The sequence below is a fragment of the Enoplosus armatus genome, chromosome 5, assembly GCF_043641665.1.
Source record: "Enoplosus armatus isolate fEnoArm2 chromosome 5, fEnoArm2.hap1, whole genome shotgun sequence".
NCBI classification, from domain to species: Eukaryota; Metazoa; Chordata; class Actinopteri; order Centrarchiformes; family Enoplosidae; genus Enoplosus; species Enoplosus armatus.
Genome location: NC_092184.1, coordinates 17,869,062 through 17,884,501, shown reverse-complemented (window position 1 = coordinate 17,884,501; position 15,440 = coordinate 17,869,062). Strand labels below are relative to the sequence as shown.

Below are 15,440 nucleotides of genomic sequence, written 5' to 3'. Positions count from 1 at the left end.
TGGTAATGTTAATATTGTGACTGTTAGGTGAAAATGCTTAATTCCCATTCCAGTGATTTATATGTTTTAAGGTGAAGGATTAAATGCTCATTTGGTTGAAACATTCCACATCCCTTTTATAAATCTGATTAATTTTGTGTGTGTGTGTGTGTTTGTGTGTTTGTTTGTCTGTGTCAGTCCTTGATTTATTTTCCTATTTTTCCAGGCAGTTAGGTAACTGAATGCCACTGAGTGATGATCTGCCAATGTAATAATGGTTCTGTGAAAGTATCAAGAGTAATATTCTGGAAAATTATAGCACATGGGAGAATAAAATGGAAGAAGGATAAAATATGTGAAAGATGGTCAACAAGTCATCAATTAAAAAGACTCAGATGGAACTGAGAGCAAGCGACAGACAGACAGACAGACAGACAGACAGACAGACAGACAGCAGTAAAGGAAATCAGTGTGAGAGAAACGGATAAAGAGAGACGTATGAAGTGGAAGAAATGGGGAGAGAGAAACTACAGAGACAGGATCCAGATGTGGGTAGAAAAGAGATACGTAAAAAGATGAGAGGTGAGAGAGTGTCAGAAAAAATAAAGACAGAGGGTAATGAAGTGTGGCATCGATAGATGAGTAAAAATGAACCTGCTGCCAAGGTAAGCAGGCGTGGGCTGTTCTGCTGCGTGTTATTGAATGACGGCCGTGTAAAGTGGTCCGATCACTCACATAATTACACAGTTGGGTACACACATGGACACAGGCCTTGCATCCATCTCTCTCTCTCTCTCTCTCTCTCTCTCTCTCTCTCTCTCCCACACACACACATTTAGAGTTTAGCGCCACTGTGTCTGTGCGTGAGACAGTTGTGACATTTGGCTTAATGAGTTGTGCTGTTGTCATGGTGAACTTTGACCTCCGTTTGGCTGAGGCTGTTGATGGATGAGGTGTTGTGACGCAAGACTGGTTGATACTTTCCGTTCAAATCACAATTTGTGAAACAATGTCGGAGCTCATACTCTTCCTAAACCCTCACTCTTAAACTCTCCATGATTTGATGTTTTTTGCTTTTTTTATGCGTCTGTCACTAATATGACTTGTCTACGCGCTAAATAGACAATGAAAAATGTAAAACACGACTTAAACAAGGGGTGTGCCTAGTAGTCTGAAGTCTGAATGTCCAATACCAATATTGTGCTTTTTCAGCACACGGGAGCCTTCAACTACCATGACTTAAATGTGGGCTTCTGAACACCAGAATTTTAAATGCATGAAACAACCAAATTCATAGATCCTTTTGACAGGAACTTAGTTTATTGTTTGTCTTCTGGGTTTGAATTTTGACAGCAGAGCTTGTGCATGTACACCTGTTGGGCTGACAATGCTTTGGATGCTCACAGACCAACTCACATACATTATTTTTCTTCAATTTCTCATATTTTCCGCTCTGTCAGATTGTGACCGTCTGTTTGTGTGTGCTCTGTGTTCACTTTCCCTACTTGTGTTGTCTGTCCAGCTAATGAATGCTGTCAGGTTTGGTTGGTGGACTGCTGGTGTGTGTGTGTGTGTGCAGTATGTATAGTTGCAAGCAGCAGATGCTCATCTAGAATCTCTGCCAGGTTGCCATGGCAGCTAGAGAGTGGGTGGGTTGGGTTGGGGTCGGGTGGCATGTTATTATCGAACTCAGACATTAATTACTACAGTGACCTATTGGCAGCACAGCTTCAGATCAGATTAAAATATTTTGCCAATACAAAATCTGCAACCTTATTTTCCCGAGCTAAAGCAATTTTACTACAATGATCACAGAATCATCCTAAATTGTGCCGTAATATAACAACTCTTAAATGCAAATTTAAATGCATGCCTCCACTCTCTCGTTTGCCACAGAAGAACTGTGTCATGACCAAGCAGAGCACATCTGAGGTCAAAGGGAAACAATAACACAAATTAACATTCACTTTAAGATGTGAATCCCCAAACACCAAACACTGTGGTTCATTCGCTGATCCAATATTATCAACTCACTTTAACGCAGATGAAAATGTTCAACAGGGATGACCTTGTTTAGCTGTAGTAGTGAAATTCATCCATTCATGCAGTTGCATCGCTCCCTGAATGTACAGACAAAAGATGGAAAGGAGTCTGGGAGATAATCAGAGAAAATTGAGTTCCTTAATTTGGAAATCAGTCTGAGCTGTAACACATACAATGGAACTTACTGCTATTGTTAAAAAGACAGAGTGAAAACCCACTCTAGCAGTCAAGTTGAGTCAAATGCACTTTGCTTTGTACCTAAATGCAACTTTCTTTTTTTCTTGGAGAGAGAGAGAAAGACATTTTGCATCGCGCTCTGCTTCTACTTTGCACTGCTCACATAGGCCATTGATAGTGTATTTTTCTGCTCTATGATGTCTATTGTCCTGTTTTTGTATTGCCACAATATGTAATTAACATCCTTGTTCAGTTGTGATAACAGCTGGTTGCACTGTCAGTTGCAACTGTTAAAAATCTTAAAGAAGAGGCAAACGTCAGAAAATATATTATTATATTGCAAGTTGTATCGAAGATGCATTTGTTTAGTGTGTCTAGTGTTCCTGTGATCAAATCCACCTGGCAGGCCTCTGCTGGAATTCAAAGAGTTGAAAACTTCTGGCTTGAGATGGATTTCATAACCAAGAAAGAACCAACTGAAAATTAATAATCACTCGCAAATGTTCCAGTTCCAGTTTCTATTTATACTTTGAATGAACAGAATGGAAAGGCAATTGCCTCGGGCCTCAGTATGTAGAATTGGTTCGTAAAAGTTCTGCTTAAGGTAATGCAGTGGCCTACAACACTGGCATACTGTACTATTATGCAAATAGCATTTCCAATATTGGTAGAGACAGGCCGTCTAATGTTAATTGAATAGTGAATAGAAAAGTAAGTGTGTGTGTGTGAGAGAGAGAGAGAGAGAGAGACAGAGAACGAGAGACAAAGTGTGGGTGTGTGTGTGTGCATACACTTAAAATCCAGTGTGCTCTAATGAGACACAAAGTACAGACAGCAGGTTGAGCGTGGGCTGGAAACTATGGCAACGGCCTTGGGCTCCTAGACATGTGGAAAGAGACAGAGAGAGATAGAGAACCAGGATGTAATTAAGAACAGTTTTTCTGATCAAGAATAGAGTGAGTGATTGATCAGCCTAATTTGTGATGACACACACACATAGACAACCATGGCCCGTCTTATACACATACATAGATGCACATACACTCTCTCTTTGCACTCTCATAAATGTATACATTTACCCTGAAGACTTCTAAAGCGCTCTTCTTGTGGCAACATCGCCCACTCAGTTACATACTGTAAATCAATTATCATGCCTTATCAGTGGGTGTGTTAGGGGCCACTATCACTAATCACATCAGCTCCACATCCCTTTTAAAGCAGTGTACTTCCCAGCATGATGTACTGTGCTGTGTAATTGCACAGAGAGTCCAGTCTCCTAAAAGGATACTGAAATGTGCAGAGTTGCAGCTGAATATACTGCAACTCATTAGGAAACCAAGCCAGGAGCAGGTGATATGCCTTTAAATGAATTCATTATTTTTGGAGATTGACTGCTCACCATGTTTTCCATCCATCATTAGTGGTTGGAGTTTGAAACATGTACAGTTACTGTAAAAGGTTTTCTGGTAAATTATTCAAAAAAGACCTATTTCCAGTATTGTGTTCAGCCCTGACACCAAAATTGCAGTTTTCTGTTTGAAAGACAGCAACGTTCAACCCCTACTGTGCCTCAACGCCTACTTTGACACAAGGCGAGTCACCAAGATACCAAACAGGCGCAGGTGAAGACAGACCTCACTGTGTATTCGAAAAATAGCACTGCACCGTTGCAAAACTGCATGTGCAGTGCGCACTGTCAGATGTCTTACATACTTTGATGTATCTTTTGCAGGCTGGTAAACATGAAAACTATCCTCGATCAGAGATCCCTGTTTTCATCCAGCTATTCGAGAAAATTCAGTAATGAGGATTCAACAAACAAAATTCATCCCCAAAAACAGAAGTTGCGACATTATGTATTGTTTAAATATGTCATTTTATCATACATTGTCCAATTCAGCACAACAGTACTAAGAAACAAACATGAGACCAACCATTGATTTACATGTAAACAAACATGAAATAGGTTTCAATTATAAAATAAATATGTAGGATTCAGAAAGAAAATGTATTGTTTTAATTTGTGTTGTTCCAACATGTGTGGGAGTCACTGTGCTAACTGAGAAATTATTAAAATCACATTTATTGTGCTATTTGTGCAAGACAGAGAGCAGAGCAGATATCTTTTTCTGTGAATATACTGGAAAGATAACTAAACATATTACTTCCTGAAGGGGCAATTAGAAATTTGCTGATAAAACGCTGTATATTTTTTCATCAGTGTGTGTGTGTTCATCAAGTGTGTTTTATTTATTTGATTCTGATGTTAGATTCTGATGACAGTATAATACAGTGGAAATGAAGCTGTTTGTTGAGACGGTGAGACGAACATGGTGAAAATCACAGATTGGGTTCAAAACCTCAGCAGCACAAGGAGAGTTGCTTATTGGAATTAAGGAGAACTTTCAAGAAATATTTTTACTTTCAGGTGGCGTTTAATGCAAGCGTGGTTGTGAGTGTGTTTATGTGTATATTGCTGGTGTTGCTTGTCATTTTGGCCTCTGAGGAGCTGCAGGTGTGCAGCTTCCTGCTGGGAAGCTTGCCAAACAGGTGGCAAGTGAAAGAAAGAGAGAAAGGTGAGAGACAAAAAGGGAAAGAAATTAAACGTGAAAGTAAAAAGAAAAAACAAAAAAGGCCCCAAAAGGATAAGAAAAAAACAGATGCAGCACGGGAGAGACATAACATACCATGCATGTGTATGTGTGTGACAGAGATATCATAGATAGAAAGTGTATGCATAAGAATGAAAATGAGAAAACAGTGAAGAAAAGAGAAGGAGATATTGACAGACGGATGCAGTGGAACGTGACAGAGTTGGGGGACGAAAAAGAGGATAGAAAAACACAGCGAAGGGCTCAAGGGAAAGCTGAAGGTGTTAATGAGAGAGGCCGAAAGAGACAGATGGAGAGAGAAATTTGTGTGAGAGAAAAGAGAAGAAATCTATTGACAGGAAGAGAGAGTCCTGATTAATGATCATCGATTGTTTACTTCTGAGTCTGTTTTCACTGCCTCTGCCTGTCAATCTTTTGTATTTTTTCTCTTTGCTCCTTTTCTTACTTTCTTTCTTTCTCAATCTTCCACCCGCTGTGTCTCGTAACGTCAATAACAACACGTCAATAACGGCAGCGTCCTCTGCATGACACTAGACACAAACGGTCAATGGTTTGAGCAGCAGTGTGGATCTTTTAAAAGTTATGACAGTCTGCGCTCGAAACTGTTTCAATCATTTATTTACTTTACTTTATTTACTATAGACTCATTTTCACTCAGAGAGGTGGCTTAAAGTCAAGGCAAAAAATGAATGTGAACAATGAACAATAAGTGCTTAGAATCATCCAACCAGCTGAATGGAAAGTAATGTGCAAATTCAGTACTGTACTGAAATAGTCATGAAAGCATCTATAGCCACCTTGATGGTTTATTTCTAAGCAACACTACATGCAAGGAATACATTTGTGGTAACACTGTGATTTGTGACTTGCATCCAAGTTGAAATGATGTTACTCTAGAACCTGATATAAACTGAGGTATCTGATAAACCAGTGGTTCCCAACCTTCTAGGCTTGTGACTTCTTAAAGTTAAGTAATGTCTATGGGCTATGACCAAGTCAACCGATTAGTAATTTATTTTTAAAGGCCCAAAGAAGTCAAATGTGCCAGTAATTCATAAGAAAAAAAGCAAAAATGTCAGAGGTATGTCTGCTTTCTATCCTGTTATTTGGGTTTTTAGGTTTATCTTGTGACCCCTTCGGGCGTCCTGACCCCAAAGTTGGGAACCACTGACATACACCGTAACTGGTTAGCTTTGTTTGGAGTTAGTCATGTTTCCATGCAAACATATTGAATGTCCTGATAACCAAAAGAAATCAGTAAAAAAGATTTTACTTCGTAATCAGTCTGTGTCCACTAAGATAGCTTTTCTTGACTCATCTATCACAACAAGAATTGGTGACAGAACCGCTGCACACATTAATTTGGGTGGTTACAGGCATGGTCTGTCATGTTATGGATAGCCATCTAGAAATGCTTCCACTGTGATTTATGACCACAGCCCAGAGGCAGAGGGTGACAAGAAGAAAGAAAGAAAAAGAGGGACAGTTAGAGAGGCACAAATGGTGGAAGGCAGTTGACACACACACACACACACACACACACACACACACACACACAAACACTTTGGGTCTCCAATCAGACTGAGGCTGGAAGGACTGCTGTAGGAGAAAATGAGTTTTGTTCTCTGGAGGCTCAGAGAGAAAAAGAGAGAAGAATAAGAAGAGAGGGAGAAAGAAAGAGAAAAGAAAGAAGAATTTCCACTGAAGGAGCTGAGGATCATTGTCTTGCTTTAGGCCGTGTTGGCAGTAGTTGTGAAAGGAGGAGAGAAGATTTGTCATTCACATCCACTTCTCTCTCTTTCCCTTCCTCTCTTTATCTCTCTCTCTCTCTCTCTCTCTCTCACACACACACAAACACACTCACTGTGCCATCTGTGCTTCCTTGAGGAGCAGTAAACCCAAAATGTTCCCCCTAAAAATGCAAACTACAGCGATATGTCTCCACAGTTTATGTGTGTGTATTGTGAGGTAGTTATATTCGTCTTGCTGGTGTCTGACGGGGCATGGCTGCCGAGCTGCAGCCAAAATACTCCATTTGACCTAGATCATCTCAGCACCCGGCTGGTGTGTGTGTGTGTTTGTCTGTGCATAGTGTTTATGCCTATTTGTCAACGATATGATGCATTTTGGTCATTGCCCATAATGATGTAAGAGCTCCCTCCCACATGTCCTCTGACTCTCTGCTAATCATTCTGTTTGTGCCTCCGTTCACTGTGTTTCTCCCTGATTTGCTATTTCTGCTTCTCCGTTTCCAGCTCTTCTTCCCTGTCTTTTTGTCTCTCACTCTCTTTGTTTGTCCCTTCCTCTGAGGAAACTGGAGCACTCACCAAGTAAATGTCTTTGTGTGTGTATGTGTGTGCGCATGTGTGATACAGGTATGTGTGTGTGAAATAGACTTTATTTGTTATGGTGACATATTGGTGCCCCTGCGCTTCACCTCTCAACCCAAACATTTAATTTCATACAATAACAGGCATGTCAGCTGTTCACCACACACACACACACACACACACACACACACACACACACACAAATCACCCATAGTTGTGTATTTTAATTCCAACTATGAAGAAAGCTTAGCACTCTAAAGGCTGACCCACTCACCTTTGCATCTCGGCACGTTATAATTTGCATGTACTGTACATGCTCAGCTAATCATATAATCATTAATCCTATAAAAGCTTCACAGCTCCACATAGCTGATTAAACTCTTGCCATAACCAGACAGCACACCTGCGAGAGGGTTCCTTTTAGACATAGAAACAAGGACTCTGAAAAACGTAATGGAGACCAGATAAGGTGTAATCTTGAGTTGGCTACTGGGAGGCTTATTCAAGCAGTCAACTGTCATTGAGTCAGCCCCATTATTTCAAAATCTCACATAGTTCCACCTAAGTCTTCTCCCAAAATATTGACGTCCGAAAAGCATCAAATGTCAAATTGAGTTCTCTAAGTAGCTTTGACAGCATTATCAGCATAACTTTTTGGGAATGATCAAATGATTCCACCACATATTCAGAGCAGTGGAGAAGGTATTTTCGGGGGTCTTGGTGTTTGCTTAACTTTTTTGACTTGTCTTTCTTTGTGTTTCTTTGCAGTGATGGATGGGCAGACCGGTACGATGTAACAGATGGCTTTGTTAGGGAAGCGGCCGGTGGTATTACCATCAAGCTCCAGTCGGCTGATGTGAAGTGGTTTGATGAGTACTACCTTAAGCTTCGTCCTGAAAACAACATCAGGAACCCCTGGTTTCCAGAATTCTGGCAGCATCGTTTCCACTGTCGACTTAAAGGCCACCCACAGGAGAGCAGCAAATACAACCGCACCTGTAGCAGTGAGTACATACACAAATAAACATACAAGACCAACCAAAATAGAATATTCTGTAGTTCTATCAATTTTACATAATTTTCTTTCATGACAGAGTGATTATTGCCTACAACTCTCGATTCAATTGTTATTGATTGTGAAATCATTGAGACATATTGGGATAAGACCTGAAGTTTACTTCTTGAACACCTGTAGCAGTAAGTATGGTCATAAACAACACAGGGTTTCTGAATTATAGATCTACTGTACCTCTGTTTTGACCGTGAACCATCTGGGGTACAGAAAAAGAGAGAGGCTGCATTGTTTTGGGTCAACACAACAGGCTACAATACCAATCTGCATTTGTATTGACAGGCTTTCATAATGGCCGCTATTAGTGCAAATACAAAATATGAAACATACAAACAGACTGGCTGAACACACACACCTACACACATACCATATGGATACACACAGCTTTCCGGTTCATCTGGAGATATCCCTTGTGGCCATGGGCGCCTGGTTATCTTTTAAAATGGGGGAGCAAACTTGGATAGATACATAATTGGATTGGTCTGGGAGTCCTATGTCACTGGAGTCAGTGGGCCAAGCAGGTTCATTCAACATACGCCAGCCTATCTTTTCCTATGTTCTAATTTCAGTCCATGATCGTAGTTAGGCTAAATGCTATGTTTCTCACCTTTGTAAACAGTCAGACTCCTGTGTGGATTGATAGACTGTGATTGACAGCCAAAGCATGCTGTACCAAAAACGGCAACGGCTTCCACTGAACCATCTCAAAGGGTGGTCCAAAAGATTTTCTTATTTGTGTTTGTCAGTTACTGAAAATAGTAAGATGATCATCGATAAAGGCTGCGTAAATATAACCACCTGATTGCGGGGACTGTATGATGATAAGTATATTTTTAAAAAAGACATAAAATTAATAATGGGGATGCATTTGCTCCACTTGCTCCATTGCTCAGGTGCCTATGCTTGTGGCTGTGAGTGCACCCTCCCTTTATTTCTTTGTATTTGTCTCCCCCCATCTTTCTCTCTCTGTTTCATTCTCTCCATTCATACGCAAAATGGTGTGTGAGAGCTGCATCAAAGGGAGTCATGTCTCATGTATTCTAATGAAATGGGACATGAAATACAAATGAACAGGACACAGAAAGAGGCAAAAAGAAATGAGATGTGGAGGTGGGAAGTGGCCGATGAGAAGAAATGAGAAGAAGGAGAGTGGTGTTTGATGTTAGGAAAAAAAGCCCACTGCATTTCATAAAACAAGAAGGGAAATTAAGAGTTTCTCTGATATACCTGCCTTTCTCTTCTCTTTCCATCCTTCCTCACCCAACCCAATTCTCCCTCCCTCTGTCTCTTCCCACCCACCTCTCTGCAGAGCGAGAGTCGCTTCGGCAGCAGTATGCGCAGGACACTAAGATGGGGTTTGTCATTAATGCCATCTACTCAATGGCATATGGCCTGCATAACATGCAACGGGCACTCTGCCCAGGCTATCAGGTAGGTACTGCTCTGATGGATGAATGGAGGGACAGACCAGGGAGATAAAGGAGGGAGATGAAGGGGTGGAGAGCGGGAATGGTGGGACAAAAAGATGGTACTAGCTGGGTATTGCTACCATATTGCACTTGATCTTGTTTCCATGGTGGCCTTTTATGACTTATTGTCACACTACATGGGAAAGTGTAAGATGGGAACCTGGATGATTGCATATACTGCATAATCATGACCTATTACAGTAATGATGTGCCAATTTAGCTAAGACAGAAATAAAAAAAAGCAGAAGAAAATACATCAGTGCTGCTTTTACAGATTTTTGCTCATATTAGTTGTAAAGACGTTGGAATGACTTTAGATTTCATCCTTGTAGACATGTAAAGTGGAATATAATATTTAAGACACAGGGGTTCAATTCCTGTTAAACGTCGAGATGATTAATCTCGGCACTGTTCACAGTATAGAAATGTTGCTGTGATTGTTACAGTGTCATGGGATAGAAAAACGATCCACATTTTTCAATTGCACATTTCAATTTTCATGAAACTTGGAGGGATGATGCACCTTGTTTGCTGGTGTTTTGATTGCTCAAAGTTTATCTTTATATTATGTTAGTCCCACAGTGCAGTAATCATGTTTTGAGTGTATTTTACAATAAGTTTTAAGTAAAGCAATATTTTGCATTCAGTTCTTTGAATTTTTATCAACATGGATGACTATTGACCACCATTTCCAAAGTGGCTTGTGCACACACAAAAATATTTGGGTGAAACAACGCTTAAGATGTGGTTCAGGACATTTTTGACGTTGTTTTTTACTGTTCGTGTATTTTAAGGGCCTGTGTGATGCCATGCGACCTATAGATGGTGCTACACTGCTGGACTTCTTGATGAAAACCAACTTCACAGGCGTGTCAGGGGAGGGAATCTTATTTGATGCAAATGGAGACTCACCTGGCAGGTACGCACTGTAACTGAACAAAGCTGTCATGGATTTCTTTTTGGTGCGGCCTTTTGGGTTACATGGTCATATGGTGTAACTATGTGTTGGATGTATACTTTCACCCACAGGTATGAAATAATGAACTTCAAAAAGATGGGGAAGGACTACTATGACTACATTAATGTTGGCAGTTGGGACAACAGAGGCTTGAAGATAGATGATGATGAAATCTGGCCCAACAAAGACACCATCATCAAGTCAGTCTGCAGTGAACCCTGTGACAAAGGACAGATTAAGGTAAGGTGACTGATACAGATAAAATGTCTGGTTACATGAGGCATTTTTCAAGTATTTACATGCTATATGAAATGCAATGCAAATTTTTCTTATGTGTAATAGATTATACATAATTTTTGCTACGTAAAATTAATTAAAATGTCATATAGGCCAGTTAAATTGTGAGGTATCATTCTGATTATTAATGGAATATATGGCTCCACGTAATACAGTGGCTGGTGCACATGTGCGGTACTTTACTGCAAGCATGTACCAGACAAAGGTATAGGTACACACAGACACTGTGCACTCTGTCCCTTCCAGGTGATCCGTAAAGGTGAGGTGAGCTGCTGCTGGACGTGCACTCCCTGTAAGGAAAATGAGTTTGTGTTCGACGAGTACACCTGCCGAGCCTGTGAACTGGGCTCCTGGCCTACTGATGACCTCACAGGTCAGTCTCTGTATGTTTGTGGGTTTGTGTATGTCTCCGCATGTTTATTTATAACATTTAAATAAATTCTCAGAGACATTTCCACTTTGCCAAGAAAATACTTGAAACTACAGTATTTGACCTTGCCCCTGCATATAAATCCTGTAATATCAATGCAGTAGTAGTGAAAACAGTACAATGACCACTGATATGCATGTGTGCATGTATGTATGTAAGGTCATAGGATAAAGGATGTTTAGTAGATATATAGTTTTCCATGATACAGTGTGCCATCACAGCATATTATTATACAGTAAGTCCTGCACCCGATACATTAGAGAGCTCAACTGAGAGGTGATCCCTCCGTTTTACCCCCCCCCCCCCCTTTTCCTCTCCTCCCTTTCCCTCCCCTCCACTCCCCCTTTCTCATCCCTTTAATTTGTTACCAACATGGTCACCGATGTTTTAATTATTCTGCATCAAGAGCAGCTTTCAATGCAAATACATTTCTGTTGCAATGAAAATGTATTTCCCCTCCATTGCGTTCGAAGCGGTTGGATATTGCCTTGTTATGCTTTCAGCTGCTCATTATACTGCTTGCTAGCTCCTCACCAAGCTCAATGATTAAAACATGAATCGAGCCCTGCTGAAAATTCAGATTGAGCTTCACTGCCAGAGAGGGAAACATCCTTAAACTAAAACAGGGAGCAAACCAGTGAAAAATGACAAAGAGAAAGTTGACAGTGAAAAAAAGAAGCAAGATAAAGAATTGAAAGCGCGTATTACTTTGTGTGTGTTTGTCCGTGCATGTTCATGTGTGTGAGTACGTGTATGTGAGTCATTTCATCAACAATAAGTGCTGCGTATCCCCCAGCGGGGCTATATGGAACAGTAATAATGAGGTGTAAACAAACTGCTTGCCCTGTTCCTCCAGCAGACATTTTGATCTCTCTCCCTCAGGCCAAAAAAAGGAGAGAAAGAGTTTGATAGATGAATAGAGGTAGAGATAAAGAGGCAGAGGGAATAGAAGAGATAGAGCACGGTCTCAGCTGGCAGGGACAGAGGTACAGTGGGTGTGAAAACCATAGAAAGCAATGGGAGAGTTCTGGAGACAGCAATAGCACAAAAACGAGAAAAAGAGTGAGGAGTGAGAGAAAAGTGACTTAAAACATAAACAGAAGGAAAAAGAGTGAGTCTGAAAGAGAGAGAGAGATGGAGATGAATAGAGGCTCTGACAGAAGCGACAGCCAGGGAGAGTGAAAGGAGCAGAAAAAGGGAGGATTAGCTTTGGGATTTGAGCCTCTCCACTGATCGGTAAAGTTCCACAGTCTGAGTCTGAGAGTGTTTGAAGGAGTTTGCCTCAAAACTTTATATTGACTGAACCCCCCAAACGGTCCCCCTCCCCTTAATGCACCAGTTTTGCTTAGGGTTAAACACGACACGATATCCTGCAGGTTCCGTGAACTAATAAAGTATTAAAATTCCGACGTAGCCAATACTTTTTGACTGCTCTGAGAAGACCCACGAGAAAAACACTAATCTGGGATTTTCGGCCCCGACATCTGGATGCATGTGCCTGAGTTTCCTCCCACCTTACATTTTCAAGGGTGGGTGGTCCTCACCCTTCATGGCTAGGCAGGACAGTTCCTGTACTCCTTGTCTGCTAAAGTAGTGAAAAAAACACTACCTCCATGATGTTAAACAGTTATATTTACATACAAGTAATTCCTAAGATGAGAAAAAAAAGAGATTCAGATTTGTTGGGTGTGTTTTGCTTCATTTTGACTTATTCATGTGTGGTTTATTTTCTGTCTTTAAATAAAATTATTGGAGTGATCATTCTGTTTTACACACACTGCATGAAGTTGCACACTGCTTTAGATTATGATTTACATACATTTTATCCAGTTTTAACTGATGTGGCACTTTGATCCTTTCAGTGATGGAAGCCTGCAAGTGAGCCACATCCTCTGTAGAATGCTTCCATCTGACTTATTTTCTGTTAGTTTGTTACCGCCCCTGTGGCTTTATTGACCATGTTTAAGACAGTCATTAAATTACTTAAGTCTTTTCAATGATTGTTTCTGTCTCTTCTCTCCCTCTCTGCAATTTGCAGTACTGTACGAACAGATGTGTGTCTCTGTGTTTGTGTGTGTCTGTGAGAGAAAGAAACAGTAAGAGCAAGAGCAAGAGAAAAATGGAGAAAGAGAAAGGGAGACAAAGAAAACAAGAAAGTGAAGACGTATAGGGACAGAAATTTTTAGAAAGAGTCTACGTGTGTCCCTGCTGCTACAGTATGTCTAGACCAACCAGCCAGATAATTTCAGCAAGCGTTAAGATGGATCGTAATTAGAACTGTCCCTTTAATTAATGACATTTTATCTCCTTGCCTAGCAGGGAGACAGAGATGAAGGGAGGAGGAGAGAGAATTAGGGATGAGGATGAAGAGAGATAAAGGAGATATTAGGGGGAAAAGAGAGGGACGGCGTGATGGATGGGACATTACAAAGAAAAAGAGAGTGACAGGAAACAGATGCAAAGATTGAATGACGGGGAGAAGAAGGGGAGAAATAGAGACACAGATGGAGAGATAAGAAATAAAGTGTGGACAGACAACAGAGAAGTATGTATTGCAAGGTCAAAAGGCCTGCAGAGAGTAAATAAATAAATGTCCTTGATTCAGTTTGTATCAAGAAATGCATGCTCCACATACTTATATCCCCCAGGCTGTGACTCAATCCCAGTGGAGTACCTGCGGTGGGGAGACCCTGAACCCATTGCTGCTGTGGTCTTTGCCTGCCTCGGTCAAATGGCCACATTCTTTGTCACCGCAGTCTTCATCAGGTAATGAATCTCTCATCTGTCTCAGAAATAATATTAAGCAAGGAGAACAATGCAAGCAGCATTAGACTAGACAGAGATATGCGCTGTACCGACACACACACTTTGCACACTTCTACTCTTTTCTTAAACACTGTGTGTTTAAATTCTCATATATATACTCTATGTCTGTGTATGTATGTCTTCACTTGCATGTTTCTGCAAATAATTGTTTGTCTGAATGTGTCTGTGTTCAGGTTCCGGGACACCCCAGTAGTGAAATCTTCCAGTAGGGAGCTGTGCTACATAATACTGGCAGGGATCTGCCTGGGGTACCTGTGTACCTTCAGCCTCATAGCCAAACCCCATGTCATCCACTGCTACCTCCAACGACTGGGAATAGGCCTGTCACCTGCCATGAGCTACTCTGCGCTTGTCACCAAGGTGAGGGCTGAGTTATGGATTTGAGATGTAGGGTGCAGCAGGGCTAAAGACGTTACCTCCCAAGACTTGGAATACCCTGTCGTTTAGATCTATGCTAACCTGCCTTGGTCATCAGTAGTCTGTGGGGAATAGCCACTGAAAAGCTTCAGATACTGGAGAGTCTGCAGCAGGGATACATCTGTGGGTGGAAGCAGAACTGTAGACCAGAAAGAAACAGGGAAAAAACAGGTGCTGTAGTCCCTTGATACAGCAGATTGTTATCCCTTCCATTCCTTAATGGTTAGAGTGAGGAGATATGAGCACCATGACATCAGAGAGAGGCATAGGTATATCCTACCCCTTACCCGTGGGGTTTTGGGAATGAGGGCTGAGGGAACAGGGAGGTAGGATTAAATGATGGCAGAGAACAATAGCCTTCCCATAAAAAATTACCATGAGCTTTTCCACTAAGATGTCTGCATAAGGACAGTGGCAGCAGTGCAGAAATACAGATAGCAGATGGCCAGAATATAGATACAGTGTGCTCAGTATATAGTTTATTGAAAGGTCCTGATGGTGTTTTCCATCTGACGCCTAGACAAACCGCATCGCACGGATCCTGGCAGGCAGCAAGAAGAAGATCTGTACAAAGAAACCTCGCTTCATGTCTGCCTGCGCTCAGCTCATCATTGCCTTCCTCCTCATACTGCTGCAGCTGGGCATCATCGTGGCTCTCTTCCTCATGGAGCCACCTGAGGTAAGCAGTATGTGTGTGTCTCAACCAGTATCATACTGTTAGAAGCTCTACTAATGCACTTTTGCTTTCTTTATCCAAAGAGTCCTGCAACAAACAATCCTGCAATTCTTTGCCAGCAGACTTTAAATATTGGGCATCTCAAGTTGGCATT

General features: G+C 41.2%; 1 protein-coding gene across 2 annotated transcripts in view; it reads left to right on the top strand.

Annotated features, from left to right (window-relative positions):
- Positions 1-15,440, top strand: part of grm5b (glutamate receptor, metabotropic 5b) — a 49,880-nt gene that overhangs the window by 28,393 nt on the left and 6,047 nt on the right. For both annotated transcript variants that reach the window (XM_070906282.1, XM_070906281.1), the window contains exons 6-13: positions 7,910-8,145; positions 9,523-9,644; positions 10,477-10,601; positions 10,712-10,880; positions 11,184-11,310; positions 14,016-14,133; positions 14,367-14,553; positions 15,131-15,289. In XM_070906282.1, coding sequence (XP_070762383.1) covers positions 7,910-8,145; positions 9,523-9,644; positions 10,477-10,601; positions 10,712-10,880; positions 11,184-11,310; positions 14,016-14,133; positions 14,367-14,553; positions 15,131-15,289 — 1,243 coding nt within the window. The remainder of the gene's footprint in view (positions 1-7,909; positions 8,146-9,522; positions 9,645-10,476; positions 10,602-10,711; positions 10,881-11,183; positions 11,311-14,015; positions 14,134-14,366; positions 14,554-15,130; positions 15,290-15,440) is intronic.